Consider the following 18,607-nt stretch of genomic DNA (forward strand, 5'->3'; position numbering starts at 1 on the left):
GTTTTAAATGATTATTGTATTTATTTTTAATAAAATTAGAAAACATAAAAAAATATGTTTTTAATTCATAATATGAAGTTAAAAATGAACTTTTTATTTGTAATAAAAATTAATCATTTATCTTCAATTAAAGTTAATAAATAAAAATATTTTTGTAACTTCTTCCAAATATTTAATCAATTCAAGCAACTCCAAGTTTTGATTTTGGAAATGATTGAAATTTTGAATTTTATTCTTTGATCCGTTGAAGAATGAGATAAATTCATTATAATTAATGATGTGACTATTATAAATTTTCTTTTTAAGTCTCTTTCATCCAAACAAGGAATTAGGAATATTTTAGAAGTGTAGAAGCGTGACAATTTGGTAGTTGTGGTTTATTTTTAATAATTTTTCAGTGTAAGGTTTAAATGAAAGTTAAAAGTTAGAAAAGTGGGAAAATTATTATATATTTTATGCTTGCAAATTCGTGAAATTAAAATTTGGTGATTTAAGTTTTATTTTTGATTTTTTTGTACAAAAAATAAGAAGGGTATTTTAGAAATTTATTTTATTGACATGAATTCATAACACAAAAATGCATTCTTTACTTATATAATGGTATAAATATAGATATTTGAGAAATTGATTATGCTTTATCTTATTAAACTCTAAAATATGAAAAATATGGTGGTTGACGCATCAATAAATTTAACTAATTTAATATTTTATTAAGATTCTATGACAATATTATTGATTTTGTCTTGCATAAAAATGTTGATAAGATAGTGAACTAAATAGATAAATTGTTCATCACTTTTGGGACGATCACTCTTACGATTTTCGGTATTTATATTTTCGATTACCTTAAGAGAAGTAAATTATAGATTGAACCTTTAATTCTTACAGAAGACGAGGATTGAAATCGTAATTTATTGAATTGACATCGATATATTATTCATCCGGTCACTTTAACAGCAATTGTTCTCTTAAAATATAGGATTAATCCATCACCTTAGAGATACAGGTGAGACTCTAAACATTCAAAGCTTTCAAGTGACTATTGGTGGGTGGCCATTGGGTTGGGCTGAATGTCCAATAGTTAGAAATATTCTTGGTGATAACAAAATGAGCATGTTATGTGCTTGTTGGGCTAATTCTTGGATTTCCTCATGAGGATTGGGCCGGGAGAGTTTGCCGTTGAACTGGAAAATGGGCCGTGGTTGAGGAGGAGGTGACCCACTGACCCAACTCCCATCCAGCGAGGCCCAACCCAACCCAGGCAGGCAGCCACCGCACCTCTTACAATTTCATTCTCAATCATGCGTTGCCTTCTCTCTCTCTCTCTCTCTCTCTCCAATTATCACTTTCGTCGCCGTCTAAGAAAGATTTCTTGGGGGATCACTTTCCACGCTTTCCAATCCCCTTCTCCGCCCCCCCGCCCCCCTCTCGCTGCCGCTAAATCGATCTTCGTCAAGAATCAACAAATCTATCCGGCGATTATCTGTGAGAACCTGATGGAGAATTCAAAATCCGATGATAATGGAGCCAAACCCACCTCCAATGAAAACCCTAACAATTCCGCGACTGTGTTAGTTGAAGAACAACAACAAGAACAGGCAGGATCGAATGACGTCATGGTTAATCAAGCGCGTCAGTCGACCCGAACTCCCTTCACCAACCTCAGTCAGGTCGATGCTGATCTCGCCCTTGCCCGGACCTTGCAAGAACAGGTCTCCTCTTGCTCTCTCTCTCTCTCTGTAGATACGATATATATGTATATGTGCAATATATACAAGACTGACGGATCTTTACGGTTTTTGAATTTCGTATATTTTGAATTGGTCGCTGTGTCTATTTATAGGCGCTCGTTTTGTTAGTGAAGGAGTTGCAAAACATCTGTTTTGATGTATTTTTTGTTTTCTTGATTATTCTCCTTTGATTTGGGTTTGAGGGCTTTTCTAGTTTACCCCGGTTTTGTCAAATTGTTGTTTCTGTATTAACTTCCTAGGATTATTAGATTGGTTTATGGGCATTCTTGAACTATTTTCTTATTAAAAGTCTGAGCTCTTCATATTCCAATTTAGTTTTCAAAAAATAAGCTAGAATAATTGTGAATTGGGAAAGCTATTGTCCTCGCCTAAAAGAATGACAACATTAAAAATCACAAGCCTTAATCCCACTAGCTGCAGTTGTCTACATGAATTTTAATTCTCTAGTTATCTCCATCTCTAGTCATATCCTTTGTAAGACCATAATGCCCCATATCATGTTTAAGGGTTTCTCACTAAGTTCTCTTTGATCTCATTCTCCTATTTTTTGCTATAATATTCTTCCTTTCATTCACTCACTCATGGGTGCATCTATTAGCCTCCTTCTTACATGTCCAAACTATCTCATGTGCTTATCTTGTATCTTATTTTCATTAATCATCACTATAATCTTATTATGTATAATATCGATTAGAAGTGTCTTTTATCATATGGACACATGTTTGCATCCTTATTTCAGTTGCACTCATATTTCCATATATTCCACTTAACTGCCTAACATTTTGAGCCATACAATAGAGGTGATATTATAGTTGTCTGATAAAACATTCCTTTTTTCTTTAAAAGGATTTTATGATCACTTAAAATCTCGATCGCACTTTTTCACTTTAACTATCATGCTAACATTCTCCATAATTTCATCTTTTTAAATAATTGATCCAAGATGTCTAAATTGATTTATTGTTGAAGTGACATAATCTCCAAGTGTCACATTAACCTATATATGGTTTTATGTTTACTTAACTTACATTCCAATATTCAGTTTTTGATCTACTCTACTCAAAACCATAGAATTCTGAGGTGTTTATCCACAATGCAAGTTTATTATTTTTGTCTTCTTTTGTCCAATCCAACAACACAATATCGTCTACAAATATCACATGCCAATGCTCTTCTTAAATTGCCACTTGAGTTTGTTCATCACAAAACAAAGAAGGGTTCAATGCGGATATTTGAAAATGTAGGAAGTGATTTTAGTATCTTAGCTCATTTGTTTGCTGCTTTTCTTTGTAAAGGATTATAGGTCGTAGTCACCACTTCATATGTTCTTGAATCCCACTTTTGTATCTGGAATAACACAGTTTGATTTTTTGGATTAGGAAAGAGCGTATATGATGCTGAGAATGAATGGTGATGGGAGTGATTATGGTAGTTGGGATGCTGGAAGCTATGTGCATGAGGATGATGAAGATTTTGATGATCCTAGTGAAGATGAATATGATGTTACTGATGCAGAGGAAGAGGATGAGGAGGATGAAGGTGACTATGAGGATGAGGATGCGTTTGATGTGCATGCTCATGCTGGGGAGGATAATGACTCAACTGTTGGTGTTGAATTAGATCCAGCATCTTTTCCTAATGATGAGGCTTATGCTAGAGCTCTACAAGATGCTGAAGATCGAGAAATGGCAGCTAGGCTGTTGGCCTTAGCTGGGATAAATGATCGTGAGTATCAATTGGACTTGGTCTCTTTTATTTCTCTGGGTCAGTATTGCTTCTACAATTGTAATAAAAATTATGTGACCGATAATTGTTGTTGATTTCAGGGGAACCTGAGGATTTGGAGGATCATGGTGGTAACTCCCAGGTATCAATGTGCTTCATCTCAGTCATTTTTCTGTGCTAAACAGTTCCTAGATGTATACTCCTCATTTTGACATTTCTAACAATTTTGGAATCCAAGTTATGCCTCTGAAGGATTGGTTGTATATTTTAACTATTTTGGTTTGCCTTTTATTCTTTTGCATTTTTACCATGTTGGGAGACTTTATGGATGGAACCAATATTATCAATATCTTTTCACATTAACATCAAACATGTAAAGTTAAAAAAAAAAAAATAGTAGTTATTTATTGTCTGGAAAATTTGGTTTGAAAATATGTATAATTTAATGCATAAACATGGCATGATATGTCTATTAAATCAAGAAAAAATAACTGTGGCTTTTGGCCATGATTTTTTGCAAATTGGGTCACATTGAAGGTGCTTTATTCCTGGTCATTTCTTTTGGTTTTATTGTATTACGGGTTTTGGTTTTCAAAGGTCAAACTAGCTGTTAGACTATGGGGAAATAACGGATTTGGGTGATTTCAAAACTTAATTGGCTTGTTTTGGTCTGAAGTACTAAAGCATTTGGTCATATTTAGCACTTCCTGTTCTTGATTTGAATGGTTTTTCTTTTTTTCCCTTTTTCCTGGGATTGGTAGTTTGGTGGTAGGAGGATTTCCCTCTTCACCTCTCTGAAAGTTTTCGGGGGTGTGATAGAATAGAATTAGATGGTTTAGTTAGTTCTATGGAATAATCCAGAAGGCAAGATGATTGACCCTTCTCCATAGCAAGATTGAAATTTCTGTATTTGTTCGTTTCTCTACTTTTGGCAGCATTGTTCTTTTACTTTATGTATATGATACGCTCGTTACAAGCAATCTGAGTATTCATTCACTTTTAATTGTTTGTTGTGATGCTTTGAGATGGTCACCAGTGTCCTTCATTAGATTCTGGGTATGGAGTATAGTTGTGAATACTTGTTGTACTAAATGAAAAACAGAGTACAAAATTAAGCCTTTTTATACCCGCTTTACAACAATCTTTACTGGCTCACGTCGGTTGTATCAATCAACACTAGAATTTCCTCATTAAATATATGCATACATTATTTTGGCATAAAATTGACTTTTTAAATTTAATTGTTAAAGATATAAAAAAATTTTACATTTCTTAAGAGGAGATCAAAAGTTTACAAAAAAAAAAAAAAACCTAAAACCATAAGTTAAATTTGATTATTAATTGTTTAGCAAAAAGATAAATTTGATATATTAACATAATAAGAGAACCAGTTAAAAGATTTATATTATATGTGAATGTGAATGTTGAATGGATACAATTAATAATGTCAGTTTTAAATTGTTTTCATTTATAAGCATACATTTGATTGTATGGTTATTATTATGACAAGGGTCAGCGTTGGTAACAACAGTAACATTGCTCCTTGGTCAAGGATTCTTGTTGGGGATATAGCCTTTGTACAAAAAAGCACTGGTAAGGTTGTGTAGAAAAATGACTCTTTCCTTACCCTTGCAAAGTGGGGAACCTTGTATATTGAGAACACTCCTTTGTTATTATTATGAAATAATTTAATACTAAACAATAATAAAAATAGGGAATATTGTACTATGTAACTTATCACTATATCTATTGTATTTTAGAAACATTGTATTATATTTTTTTAAGCAAAAATATTTAGTATATTATAGATACAGTATAAGTTTGAAATAATACACGAAAATACAGCAGTACCAGTTCATACTATACCAATAAGAAAAATATGTTTGTTTGTTGCAAAATTGGAAGGTACGGTATGAGAGTCTTGTGTTTGGCTGATCCTTAGGTCTAACTCAATTCAAGTATGCTTAAATCTACTCCAACTTGCCAACATGATTACAACACCCATTTTAGTTCTAGTTTCAGATCAGGTTGTAAAGCAACGCGGTGTTACAGCAACATCACAAGCCTTAATCTTACTAGGTAGATTGCATGAATTCTAGATATCTAACAATCTGTATCTATAATCATATTTTTTGTAAGGCCATTATATTCCATATTGTGTTTTAAGAGTTTTTCTCTAAGTTTAAATTTTATTTCCTTGACCTCTTTTGCTATAAGTTGTCATCTCACATTTCTAGTTCAACTTAATTATGTTTCACGCATCTTATATTCAATAGGTGTCACTCCGACCTTACTGTGGACACGTCTAGAGTTTTGTCCTTTCTTGTATATGGTCGCATATTCACTGTAGTGCCCTCATCTAAGTTATGTCCATGTTTTTTATATTTTGGTACTTAACCATCCAACATTCTAAGCCATACAACCAAGATGGTCTTATAATTGTTTAAGAAAATTTTGCTTTTAGCTTTAAAATGAATTTACGATTGCATAAAATCTGGGACACACTTTTCCAATGTAACCATCCTGCCTTGATTATTTGAGTAATTTGTTCAGTACTCTTCCCTTTTTTTCATATATGGTTGTATTTTCCTGCAACGAACCAAGACCTGGCACTAATAAATACTATCCCATGTTTGGTAAAGAAAGTATTACCTGAAGTTTTATCTATTTCATTTTGGTATTCCAAATTGTGAATTAGGTATTACTGGTCATTAATTGTTAAATGACCAAATTGCCATTTCCATAAATATGTTAAAATTAAAAAAAAAAATCTTTTAAACTACATAAACTATAATTTTAAATTACATAAAATATTCTCTGCAAGAACCACTGGGTTTGAATCCAGTGATTGATTTCATCAACCCAGATGAACCCAGCAGATCTGAAAGAAAAAAATGGGAAGAAGAAGAAAATGTGAGCAACAAGAAAGAAGAGGAAGAAGAGACATGGCAGTGTACAGTGGTGGATGGTGGGAGTGGGGATTGCAGACAGGAGAAGAGAGAGGAAGAAAGAGAAATGAGTTGGGGTTTTATATTCAAGGGCAAAATTGTCCAAACAATACAAAGTTTTAATCCCATCTCGGTGGGATTATTTGATACCTGTGGGGGGGGGCTATCCCACTTTTGCTGGGCTAAATTGTCCCAAGTTTAGTTGATCCCTTCTGTCACGAAATACCAAAAATGGTAATATTTTATCAAAAGGTATTACCTTGTTCTTATCTGCCTACCAAACAAGCAGTATATTGCCTGAGGCACTATGAGCATATAAAAGTGTTCGCCTGAGCAACACAAGGCACCAAATTGACAAAAAAATTAATAAATATATTTTAATAAAAAAGATAATCATATAAGGTATGTCAGATTTATAAAACTCTCAAATGCATATTTTTTAATATTCAAACAAACAAACTGTCATGACCCCAAGGATACAATAGTAATTGTAGAATAGATGTATTTCTTTCTTGTTATACTTTGCTGCTTTTTCTATTTGTACCTTTCAGTTGTATTATAACTGAAAGCCTAGTAAGCCTATAAATAGGCTAAAACCTAGAGGATTAGGCATTGTTGAATGATAATAGAAATCTGTTTCTGAGTTTCTCTCTCAACTTCTTTGATCTCTCTCTCGATTCCCTCTGATTCTCTCCCAATCCCCTCTGTTTTCTTTCCCTCTCGGCTCTTTCTGCTCTAATTCTCCCTGATATTTCTCTGTGCTTCTAAGTTCTTCCTCTTTTCTGTTCTATCTTCCCCGATTTCTTTCGAACTCCATTCTAAACCATAGGTCAAACCTAGGTTCATGACAATTGGTATTAGAGCCGGTTGATTCTTGGCTGTTAATTGAGGCAGAACCAGGTGATTCCTAGGGCTGTTTTCTGAGACAGATCCAATCGATTCGCTGATCCCTAGAGGCTGTTAATCAATCCTCTGTCTTCGAGGCTACTGAATTGTGAATTAGGTGATTCAGGAAGGCGAATTGCTCGAGGCAGTTTCATAGGTGATTGCTGATTTCTCTATTTCCTCTGTGATTGAGTCGGATTCAGGATTTCTCAGCTGCTGGTTTTGGATTACTGAATTTAGATCTCGGTGACTGTTAGCAGCAATTCTAGGCGACTGTTAGCAGCAAGTCAGAAAAGTTGTAGGAGCGAGCAATGGACACGGGCTCAAGGAAACATTAGCTAACCTCAACCAAAAGGTGGACAAAATCATGATTGTGATGGCCAAATGGTTTCATGTTAGTCTTCCAGCTGAATTACTTTCTAAGGAGTATTTGGATCCAATTATTCAAAGAAAGAGACCAGTTCTGGTGACAGTTGGAGATCCATACATTACTTGTTCATGGAATCAGCTTTATAGATAAAGGAAATCTCTAGATCCACTGAAGGTCCAATATATCAGCTGGAATCATTCCTCAGACTTCTGGATTGTAGGAATCTGAGGAACAATCTGAAGTGGACCAGTCAGCTGTAACTCAAGACACCAGCGATGAAGAGATCTTTCATGCATCTGATGAGTTGTGTGCCCTAAGCTTCTATACTAGGCTGGATCAAGTCTTTGACGCTCCACAGACAGACAAAGAAGTTCTGATTGGGCAATTCGGTCCAGAACAATCTTATATTGGCTTCAATGAAACTGGTCGTAAGGCTGATGAGGTCCTAAAACTAGGAAATGGTAGTTGCAGGAAATAAGGAAAGACCTGCATTGTATCATGCAATTCAGGATGACAAGAAAGAATGGCAGTTGCTGGAGAAATTATTGAGGCTCCACTGGAGGAGAAATTTGTTGACAGTGAACCTCGCCGGCAAACAGGAAGAAAAATATGCTTTAAAAGTGCTGGTGTCTGTTGATTACAATAGAAGGAAATTATTGCAATGAATGAGAAATGATGTGGCACTGCAGGTACTAGAGGAAGGCAGTTTGCTTGTTTGGAATTTTTCTACTGCAGCGGAGGATTTAGCTAGACAATCCTCTGGGCTCAAAACAACCAACAATGAAGGTGATGTAATGAGGGGAACATATGTAAACAGAGGTTGTGTTTCATCAATAGCTTTTCTTGTGGTAACTGGTCAGATGTGTGAATTTCAAAATGACCATCACTCAACGGCATTAGATTTGCAGGTTTCAGCTGCTAAGTATCACAGACAGGGATTGGCTGATCATGTCAGTAATCCTGCTCCCAAAATTCGTGAAAATTTAAAGAATTCATTAAAGGCACTTGGCGTGAACACGTTGACAGGAGGTAACTATATTGGGCTTGAATTCATTAAAGGCACCTGGATTTGATCTTGAGGTAGGAACATTGGCCCAAAGAGTTTTAATAAACCCAAGGAAAATTGTCTATTACACTGGAGTATTTGCATCCAAGGTTGTTTCAGCAAAGGATGGGAAACCAGTCCTTGTTGAGCTCATCGAAGCCAAGACAAAACAAAACAAATACACCCGGAGTTAGATGCAGATCTGTTCACAACTGTAAGAGCTTCATTTACAAAAGACTTTGGCCTAGAGAATATCAATGTGATAACGAAACGTGGTTTTGTTCCAGTTGATGAGAACATAAGAACAAAGATGAATAGGCCTAAAGGAGAAAGAAAGAAAGAAGGATAAAATAGATAGTGAAAGCAGGGATTGGATGAAGAACAGTGGCCAGTTGCTGTAAATTCTTGGAGACAATAACTCTCTCAAGGAGGGAGGGAATTGTCATAACCCAAATGATATAATAGTAATTGTAGAATAGATGTATTTCTTTCTTGTTGTACTTTGCTGCTCTCTTTGTTTGTACCTTCCAGTTGTATTATAACTGAAAGCCTAGTAAGCCTATAAATAGGCTAAAACCTAGAGGATTAGGGCATTGCTGAATAATAATAGAAATCTGTTTATGTCTCAACTTCTCTATCTCTCTCCTGATTCTCACCCAATCCTCTCTGTTCTCTTCTCTCTTGGTTCTTTCTGCTCTAATTCTCCTGATATTTCTCTGTTCTTCTGAGTTCTTCCTTCTTTTCTGTTCTATCTTCCCCGATTTCTTCCAAATTCCATTCTAAACCCTAGGTCAAACCTAGGTTCATGACATTAACTTCTGAATCTGGCAAAAAAAAGAGGGGGGGGGGGGGGGATAATGTTCAAACAAACATCTTTGGGATCTTACAAAAAATTACATTTCCAGGCTGGACCTTTTTACCACTACCAGTTCATGAAACAGATTGAGAAGTCATTTGTTGTAGCAATAATGACAGTACTAAAAGAATAAAAGTAAAAATGTAATAAAATTAGAAAGCAAATATAGAATGGACATAAATTAATTGCATAATATAATAACCATCAATAGCCTAATTATAAACCCAAAGGAAGTAAAACACTATAATTCCAAAAGAGAGGAAACATAGAGATTGGTCAGTCACATCGTTAACCTACAAACATGGGACTAGAGGGAGAAATGACTGCTGGAGGGATCACTTACCAATGGTGAGCCTGCCGGAAAAGAGCAGCAAGTGATGCCTTACAGGTTCATTGGCAAGTGACGCTGGTTGCTAGGACCCCTTGAGAGATCTAGCCAACCTCCAATGACTCTTCTCTGAGTTGCCTCCCAGTGATCTATATGTCAGGTGACTGTTCCATCTATAAAAAGAAGAAGGGAGGAGGTTTAAATTGAGAAGGCAATTATGGTGATTGAGTGAATAGTAGCAATGGCTCAATAGTGATGTTTCTTCTTTCATCTTCTATTTTCCTTTTCCTTTTCACATGCCTCTTATTGTTGATTCTTCTTTTCCTTTATTTTATGCCTAGGCAAGCGCCTTTGACACTTGTATCTTCGTCTAATGCATTTGCTTGATTAAAGCCGCCTTGCCTAGAGGTAGATGAGGTGCTTCCAGGCCACCTTTACTTGCCCAAACACCTAGGCAAGTGAGGTGGTCACCTTTGACTACATTGGTTTTTATAGAATGGATTTGATGAAGTGATATTTAGGGCATAGGGATTAACTTTAATATGATTAGAAGTACAAGAAAACAGTACATGAAAATAGCAGAGGAAGAAAGAAAAATAAAACTGTTGCATTGTCCATTTTGAGAACCCAACTAGTCTGAGGTGCACAAGGATGTTTTCGTTAGGCAAGTTTGAGACAGGAACCTTCAACCTGGTCTAATGAAATCCCTATTTTTTGCAGTAGTTCTGAACATTGTACTTTTACACCCATTGCCTTTTCCCGAACATATTGTTTGTAGTGTACATTTAATGCCACTTGAAGTTATTCCATCCGTAAAATACTGTTGATATAGTAGTATTAAGGAATTAATGTTAATTAAAACATCTCATTTACTTGCTCTCTCCTGTTTTTTTTCACATTAAATCTTGTGTGTTTAGATTAGCGAACAAAAAATAAAAAGTTGCATGTTTGGAAGAGGCTCTTGTGAGAAAAATGGATGGAATAGAATAATTTTTTAGCAAAAGAGGTAGAAGAAGGCCGAGGAAAACTTGGTGGGAGACTTGTAGATATGATATGAGTTTGATCCAATAATCAGTTTCATCTTTTACTTTGATGTGCAATATTTTCAACATCATTTAAATAGGCATCTGGATCCTTTTCAGTTTGGATATATGTTTTTTCCCCATTTTTTACTGAAATCTTGCAGTTATTTGCTTATCTATATGTTTCTTGCCATGCCAAATTGTAGCATCCTCTTTAATTTAATTGCCAGTTGTGGATCATTTGTTCATTCCATTTTTGTTTGTTTTTCTTTTTGAGTAAAACTCCTTGTCAAATTCTGCATATTAAAATTGTGTTGGTTATGTGTCTATTCTGATCTTTTGATTTGTCTGTATTTCGGAAGCAGTCTAATTGCATCCTTTTTTTGGAGAATGCATCTTTTTTTGCAAGCAGTCTAATTGCATCCTTTTTTTGGAGAATGCATATTTTTTTGCATCTGCTTGTTTAGAGTTGGTTTTAAAGCTATGTTTAAGTACAGTTTACTTATCTTATTTGCTACTTGGTTCTTTCAGGATATATGGGAGGAGGTAGACCCAGATGAGCTATCGTATGAGGTAAAATTTGACAATGGAATGAGATGCTCTTATTAACTGATTGTTCTTATTTTGCTTATGAAGTTTGGTTTGATATTTTAGGAGCTGCTTGCATTAGGTGAGGTAGTTGGAACTGAGAGTCGAGGGCTCTCTGCTGATACAATTGCCGCTTTGCCTTCAGTGAATTATAAGACAAATAGCACTCAGGATGGAAGTAATGACTCGTAAGTAACCTTCTTTACTCCAATGACTATTAGTAAGGGTGGTGGTGATGACATTCTGTGCCTTGTCTTCTTGCGCCAGTTGTGTTATCTGCCGGTTGGAGTACGAAGATGGTGACACCTTGACTGTACTTTCTTGTAAACACTCTTACCATTCTGAGTGCATAAACAACTGGTTACGAATAAACAAGGTAAATGCATTCCCCTTGAGAAATATTTTGCTATCCCGTGGTGTGGGTCCTAAGCTTCCAATCTTAGATTTTCATTTGTGTGTGTGTGGGTTTTTTTTTTTTTTTGAGGGGGGGGGGGGGGAAGAGGGTGGTTTTTCATGCCATTTGCAAAACAGTTCCAGTATGGTGAACCTATGTGAACACACGCATACCCCTGTTCATCACATATTCCAGTAAAAATTTAGCAGTGCAATCATAACACTTGCCTCTGGTATATGGTTTCCTTGTCTTAATGGGTTGGGACTGTTATAAACCCAACAGGAGAAGAGATTGACATGACCTCAGGTTGCATTCACCCCCTTTTTGTTTATTATCATTGCTTTTTTTGTCTCTCGGTAGGATGTGGTTAACGGCCTACAGAGGGGTCTCTCCACATGCCTTGCTTCGTTAGAAGGAAGTTAACTTTTGTTTGCCCATTCTCAAATCAAGCCCTTCGTAATAAAGTCTATAAGAAGCATTTAGTTTCTCTTCTGACTGCTTTGATTGAGATACCATGGAGCCTTGGGTGAAGGAATAATTTCTGCCTGAAATTTGTCATTGACTTGTGGAAATTGGATGATTCAGTTGGACTTGTTCCTTCTTGAGTCTAGTAAAACCTAGTTTTGCCAGTCTGTCATTCCTAGTTCCTGCCTTTATGCTTTCTGGAGTAGAAGTGCTCAAACTAAGACATGGGCGTGGCCCATGCTGTTGTGTCAATCCCAATCTGACCAAGAACCATCAGGTCTTTTCAGTCCAGCCATTTGTTTTTGAAGAGAGTTGCTAAGTGGGATAGTGTTAAAAAATCATGTGATCAAAATCACATGGCCCTAACTCTTTTTGAAACCAAGCTATTCTTGAGTTGGACTGAATAATGCTATATATTAGCTATTTTTCAAGCAGGGCATGGACTGTCGAAATACAATGAATTGTGAGTAAGCAATCATCTGTGGTGGAATGTGTGTGTGTATATATATACAATTATATATAGCGAAACGTTATATACTGCTATAATATTGTTTTGAAGAGCATATTGTAGAGTAAATGTGTGGATTACGAGCTGCTAATAGAGAGATGAATTGCTTCTTGTAGGTCTGCCCAGTTTGCAGCACTGAGGTCTCCGCATCTGGAAACAGCTAGTACTGAGTTGGAGGGGGTCCTCTGTTATATAAGCAGCAGATTTTCTGCATAGGCAGCCAATAGTGAACTCCAAACCAAAACTCATTATTTTTAAAAGTATATTGTGCTCCCCTCCCTCTTCTCCTCTCCTCTCATATCCGCTCGGGTAAAAGACTGTTATCTTCCTCTGTAATCGATTATTCTCACGCTTTAATGTAATCGACTTCCCCCCCCCCCTCCTAATTTTACATTCTCTTTCGGATCTTTATGGGCCCCCCAATTCTTCTTTGGTTTTTTTGTCTCTTTGCTAAGGGACATAATGGGATGAAGCTTTAGTGTGTGTGCAAGCAAATAAATGTATCCATGAAGAGAAGAGAGGGTCAAAACTGTGTGATTTGTTGGATGATGAAGGGGTTGTTGTTGCAGATTCCTTTCCTTTGCCAATAATAATGAGGTTTAAGTCATCACTTAGACAAGAAGGGTTATTTGGGCCACTCCAATTTAGGCATTTTCCTTCTAGTATCTTTTATGTTTTATTTTTGGACATTTATTGGTTGGTGATTTCACTGGGTTTATAATTATAAACTCTTTTAGCAATCATGCGTTATTTTTTAATTAGTTTAATAAGTGTTAAATATTACTAAAGAATAAAATTGTATTACTAAAGAAAAAAAAAAGAATGTTAAAATATAAAATTAACATAAACCAACAATATTATTAATATGGGTAATCTTAAATTATGTGGTAAAATTTAAGAGAGAAAATAAGTATTAAACTAAACAAATATGCACATTTGATAAATAGACTAGAATAAAAAAAATTAAATATATGATTAAGAAATGGCGGGTGGGGTGGGGTGGGCTGTGCTGCTGAAAGAGTATATTAGGCAGCGCCAGTCTTATGGTGAGTCTGCTCCCTCGTGTACGTTGGTGATGTTGAATAATAATGCTTTACTATTGAACAAGAATGCCAACCTGAGCCACGCTTTCATCTCTTTGCTCGACAACTGCAAGTCCATCTCTGAGCTTAAGCGAATTCATACTCTGCTCATAGCCTTTGGCCTTGCCCGCGATGACCCCTTTGCATCTAAACTCCTATCTTTTGCGGCCACCTCCGATTCTGCCGATATTGATTATTGTCAGCGCATTTTTCTGCAGCTTTCCAGTCCAACAATCTTTAACTGGAATACAATTATAAGGGGTTACTCTAAAAGCAAAAACCCCGGTAGATCTGTGTCATATTTCGTTCGCATGTTGCGAGTTGGGATTCCCCCCGACTATCTGACGTACCCTTTTCTCGCCAAGGCGTCTGCGCGGCTCACCCATCTTCAGCTTGGAGTGGCTTTACATGGTCGCATCGCGAAAACAGGGTTTGTGTCTGATAGGTTCATTCGGAACTCTTTGATTCATATGTACGCTTCTTGCGGGGATATAGTGTACGCGCGGAAGGTGTTCGATGAAATGTCTAACAAGAATTTGGTTTCTTGGAACGCGATGTTGGATGGGTATGCTAAGTGTGGGGAGTTAGATTTGGCGCGGGAAGTTTTTGAAACTATGCCGGAGAAGGATGTCGTGTCATGGAGTTCTTTGATTGACGGGTGTGTCAAGGACGGACAGTACGCAGAAGCTTTGGCAATTTTTCAGAGAATGCAGATTTTGGGTCCTAAGGCTAATGAGGTGACTATGGTGAGCGTTTTGTGTGCTTGTGCGCACTTAGGTGCCCTTGAACATGGCAAGATCATGCATGATTATTTGACTGAGCATGGATTGCCATTAACTCTTGTGTTGCGGACATCACTTGTGGACATGTATGCCAAATGTGGGGCAATAGAGGAGGCTTTAGCTGTGTTTCGTGGGATTTCCGTGAATCAAACTGATGTGTTAATTTGGAATGCAATGATCGGGGGGCTTGCAACTCATGGATCTGTGATGGAATCACTTGATATGTTTACAGAAATGCAGATAGGAGGGATCACCCCAGATGAAATCACATACCTGTGTTTGTTGAGTGCCTGTGCTCATGGAGGGTTGGTGAAGGAAGCTTGGTTTTTCTTTGAGTGTCTAAGCAAAGATGGTAGGACACCAAAAGATGAGCATTATGCTTGCTTGGTGGATGTTCTAGCTCGAGCTGGTCGACTAACAGAGGCATACCAATTCTTATGTCAGATACCTGTGCAACCGACTGCTTCCATGTTAGGTGCATTATTTAATGGGTGTATGAACCATAGAAAACTAGATTTGGCAGAAATAGTGGGGAGGAAGCTCATTGAATTGGAGCCAAAGCATGATGGTAGATATATTGGTCTGTCGAATATTTATGCAGTTATCAAGCGTTGGGATGAAGCAAGATTAGTGAGAGAAGCCATGGAAAGGAGAGGAGTGAAGAAATCTCCTGGTTTTAGTTTTATTGAGATTCTTGGAACTCTACACCGATTTATAGCTCATGACAAAACTCACCCAAAATCTGAACAAATATATACAATGCTAACAATCATTGTAGAACAAATGAAATTACATGCTGATTTTGAAACTTTGCAACATGATTCGTATGACATTGAAGTTGTGTAACTTGCATAATCCATGATAATACAATGGTGTGCTCCAAACTCAAATTTCTTTGATTCTTCAGTTAATTTCTTCCTGCCTTAATTATAAGGATTATGTGTAAACATATATTTCTCTGCTTTCACTCTAATTTGGATAATCATTAGGGCTCATGCCCCAGGGTATGATGATCTTCAGTCCTTTCTGGTTTGAATATGTTTTATTTCCTCATAATAGATCAATGTAATCATTTTTACCATTTTTTCCTGAGCTAAAGCTGTTGCCTATCTAATTTTCTTGGATCGAGTCAGAATTGTATACATCAATATTCAATTTGTTTGTTCTGTACAAACAAAAGTATTTTTCCCTTTAGTCTTTTGCTACCTTTTTGTTTTTCTGGTTTGAATTGCTTTGTAAGAATGCTACATGGGGTTTGGAATGAGCATAAAATTGATATTTCAGTTCACTATCTATGACGTCCATTGTGTTTTTTCTTCGAACTAGGTGGTTGCCTTCTTTTTAAAAAAATATTGTATGAGTGCTTGATGAAAATTCTGTGTTAGCACCAGGATGAACGAATTATCCTGTATAGATTTAGTTATTTGGTTGAGATTGCTTTTCAGCTAATCTATTTCAGGTTTTTTTTTTTTTCTATTACTGCAGATCCTCCTCATGCATTTACATACATACATAAAACAACAATGACACGAACCTTTGATCCCACCAGGCAGAGTTGGCTACATTGATTTAGCTTGGCAATCATCTCCGTCCATGTTTGAATCTTCTATAAGGCCATTGTATCCATGTCATACCTATCTCACCAAGTTATTTTAGTCATCCTCTATCTCTTTTAATTCCATTTCATCTACCTCCTTAAGAGGTGGGTCTATTGATTTTTTTTTTTTTTACATGCCCAAACTATCTTAAAAGTGTCTTGCAGATTTAGCAAAAAAAGTGCACATATTTTTCTTTAACATGCACTACTCCAATCTTAAAAATCTGCATTTCTTGTTTTTGCTCTCAAAGTTAAATAAAGAAAGGAACATATCATCTATGCTCTACATGTATTCTGAAAGTTTTTTTTACTTATCGGATTCAATTTGGCCTTCCAAGCCAACGTGCCATATGTAGAATGTGCTATCCCCTTTTAATAAGAATGCCACGATAGGGTTGGCTGCTGACCATATTGGCACAATCAATAATATCCCTCTCAGTCAAGCAATTTAACTGAAACCCATCCCCATCTTGACGTAAAGGATGACGCCACTACTTTGTCTGATGCATACTTCTTTTGCCTGACATGAATGGCTGCCATAAAGTATACATTGAACCCAACCATTCTTTTATTAGTTGTTTCTTATGTCCCACTTCTACATTTAGAGCATGTGTACGTGTTGCTAATGTATAGTGGAAAGGTTGATTGCAAACCTGGAAACAGCCTGTCCACAGGCTGCGTGAAGCCGTATAGATTTGACCCTCCCCAGACCAGAAAATGGTGGGAGTTATGTGCAATTGGCAATTGAAAGAATTCCCTTTACATTTTTAGGGTGCTTATATTCCAGTTCTGATTTTGTGAGGTTGATGGTCTTGATCAAATGTGGCTGGAGCATTTTTCTTAAAGCATTAGTATCAATTAGGTTCAAGTTTGGCCACATTTTCTTAAAGCATTTTTCAAGGTGAACACTTTCGTTTGAGGTCAAAACACTGCAACAACACTAGGTCTTTATCTCAATAGGTGGCTCAGCCAATCGATTCTCGCTCTCCAATCATCTTTTGCCATGACTATATCTTCTGTAAAGCCTATCCCATGTTGTGCTTAAGAGCTTTTTTTTTTCTTTTCTAATAATGCTTAAGAAGTTTTCACTAAGTTTTTTTAAGTCTGTCTTTACTTTTTTACTACAAATTTATTCTATTCCATTCAGTTTCCTCGGATGTGCGTAGATTGATTTTTTTCTCATATTTCCAAATCATGTTAAATATGTCTCATGGCACCACTCCAACCTTATCATAAATAACCTCGTTTGTAATTTTGCATGTGCACTATAACATTCCGACATAATTAATTCATATTTTGTGTTTTTGGTACTAATCAAACATTCAATCCCATACAACAGAGTTAGTCTTTTAATAATCTAATTAACTTTCCTTTCAACTTTAATGGGATTTTATAATCACATAAAATCTCAGGACTTTCTGCTTCAAACATCCTGCTCATTTTCTTGAGATGACTCAATTTTCAAGCCTTGTACACTTGTGAGCCCCGGAGGTGGTGGGGGTTGTTAGGTACAAGTCAAGTATTTGTATAGCATCATAAATATTTGTGCTTCATAAGCTAGTTGTGAGGTTTCAGAATGACACCTCAGGGTGCTGGATTTTGTCATGCTGATTGTTTTATTTTTCGTTCTATACAGGGTAGGATTTATTGGTAGAAGGAAAATTTACCAGTGTCAATACCTGGTGTCATGAGATCTTTTCTTAGATGGAGCCATGAAATAAGAATGATTGTCTTAGGCAGCTGGAAGGCAACATAAATTACCCAGAAAGATCTTTTCTGTCATGAACTCTCATAACTTTTCTGCAGAAGTGCTTTGTCCAAAGTAGGCTTGCTTGCAACCACCTGGGCATGTGATCTGGAAATTATCTGTGCCACCACTGTGAGAATTTCTCTTGGCTTCTGGTGCAGGATGCACTTGCTATAGGTGCTGTACTGGCTTGAGAGATCCTTGTTGTCATGTCACTCCCATAGTGAAGCAACAAACCTTTTTCCTGAATTTCCTTTTAGGCCATAGTTGGACAATGATGAGCAGGTGACTTTCTCTTGTGACCAAACTTCAAACATTTAATCCAGCCATTAGATAGGAAATTTTAGAACGGTACCAATCTTCAACATTCAATCCCATGTTTACTATTTGCATGTCATGCAATATAACATGTTACTCACTATCATTTATCATTAATATCTCATGATAATCAAATTTAGTAAACCCTAAACTAGTTTATAATTTATAAATCGAAGTCTCTATTTAAGAAAATTTA

At 36.3% G+C, this 18,607-nt stretch overlaps 2 protein-coding genes across 2 annotated transcripts; both read left to right on the forward strand.

The window, feature by feature from the left end:
• The first annotated feature begins 1,312 nt into the window (after positions 1–1,312).
• Positions 1,313–13,292, forward strand: LOC127809563 (E3 ubiquitin ligase BIG BROTHER-related). Its single transcript, XM_052348436.1, has 7 exons — positions 1,313–1,712; positions 3,131–3,476; positions 3,578–3,618; positions 11,462–11,503; positions 11,585–11,706; positions 11,786–11,894; positions 13,002–13,292. Exons 1-7 carry the CDS (start codon positions 1,497–1,499, stop codon positions 13,047–13,049), a joined length of 924 nt encoding a protein of 307 aa, XP_052204396.1. The 5' UTR covers positions 1,313–1,496; the 3' UTR covers positions 13,050–13,292.
• Positions 13,293–13,852: 560 nt separating this feature from the next.
• Positions 13,853–18,528, forward strand: LOC127809562 (pentatricopeptide repeat-containing protein At5g08305). Its single transcript, XM_052348435.1, has 2 exons — positions 13,853–17,247; positions 17,983–18,528. Exon 1 carries the CDS (start codon positions 13,868–13,870, stop codon positions 15,593–15,595), a length of 1,728 nt encoding a protein of 575 aa, XP_052204395.1. The 5' UTR covers positions 13,853–13,867; the 3' UTR covers positions 15,596–17,247; positions 17,983–18,528.
• Positions 18,529–18,607: the final 79 nt, after the last annotated feature.

Source organism: Diospyros lotus, chromosome 9 (assembly GCF_014633365.1).
Source record: "Diospyros lotus cultivar Yz01 chromosome 9, ASM1463336v1, whole genome shotgun sequence".
NCBI classification, from domain to species: Eukaryota; Viridiplantae; Streptophyta; class Magnoliopsida; order Ericales; family Ebenaceae; genus Diospyros; species Diospyros lotus.

Coding starts and splice junctions, on each gene's coding strand:
- LOC127809562 (XM_052348435.1), top strand. CDS start 13,868: ATGGCGGGTGGGGTGGGGTGGGCTGTGCTGCTGAAAGAGTATATTAGG.
- LOC127809563 (XM_052348436.1), top strand. CDS start 1,497: ATGGAGAATTCAAAATCCGATGATAATGGAGCCAAACCCACCTCCAAT. Junction 3,477..3,577: donor CTTAGCTGGGATAAATGATC/GTGAGTATCAAT, acceptor TGTTGATTTCAG/GGGAACCTGAGGATTTGGAG. Junction 11,504..11,584: donor CAGATGAGCTATCGTATGAG/GTAAAATTTGAC, acceptor TTGATATTTTAG/GAGCTGCTTGCATTAGGTGA.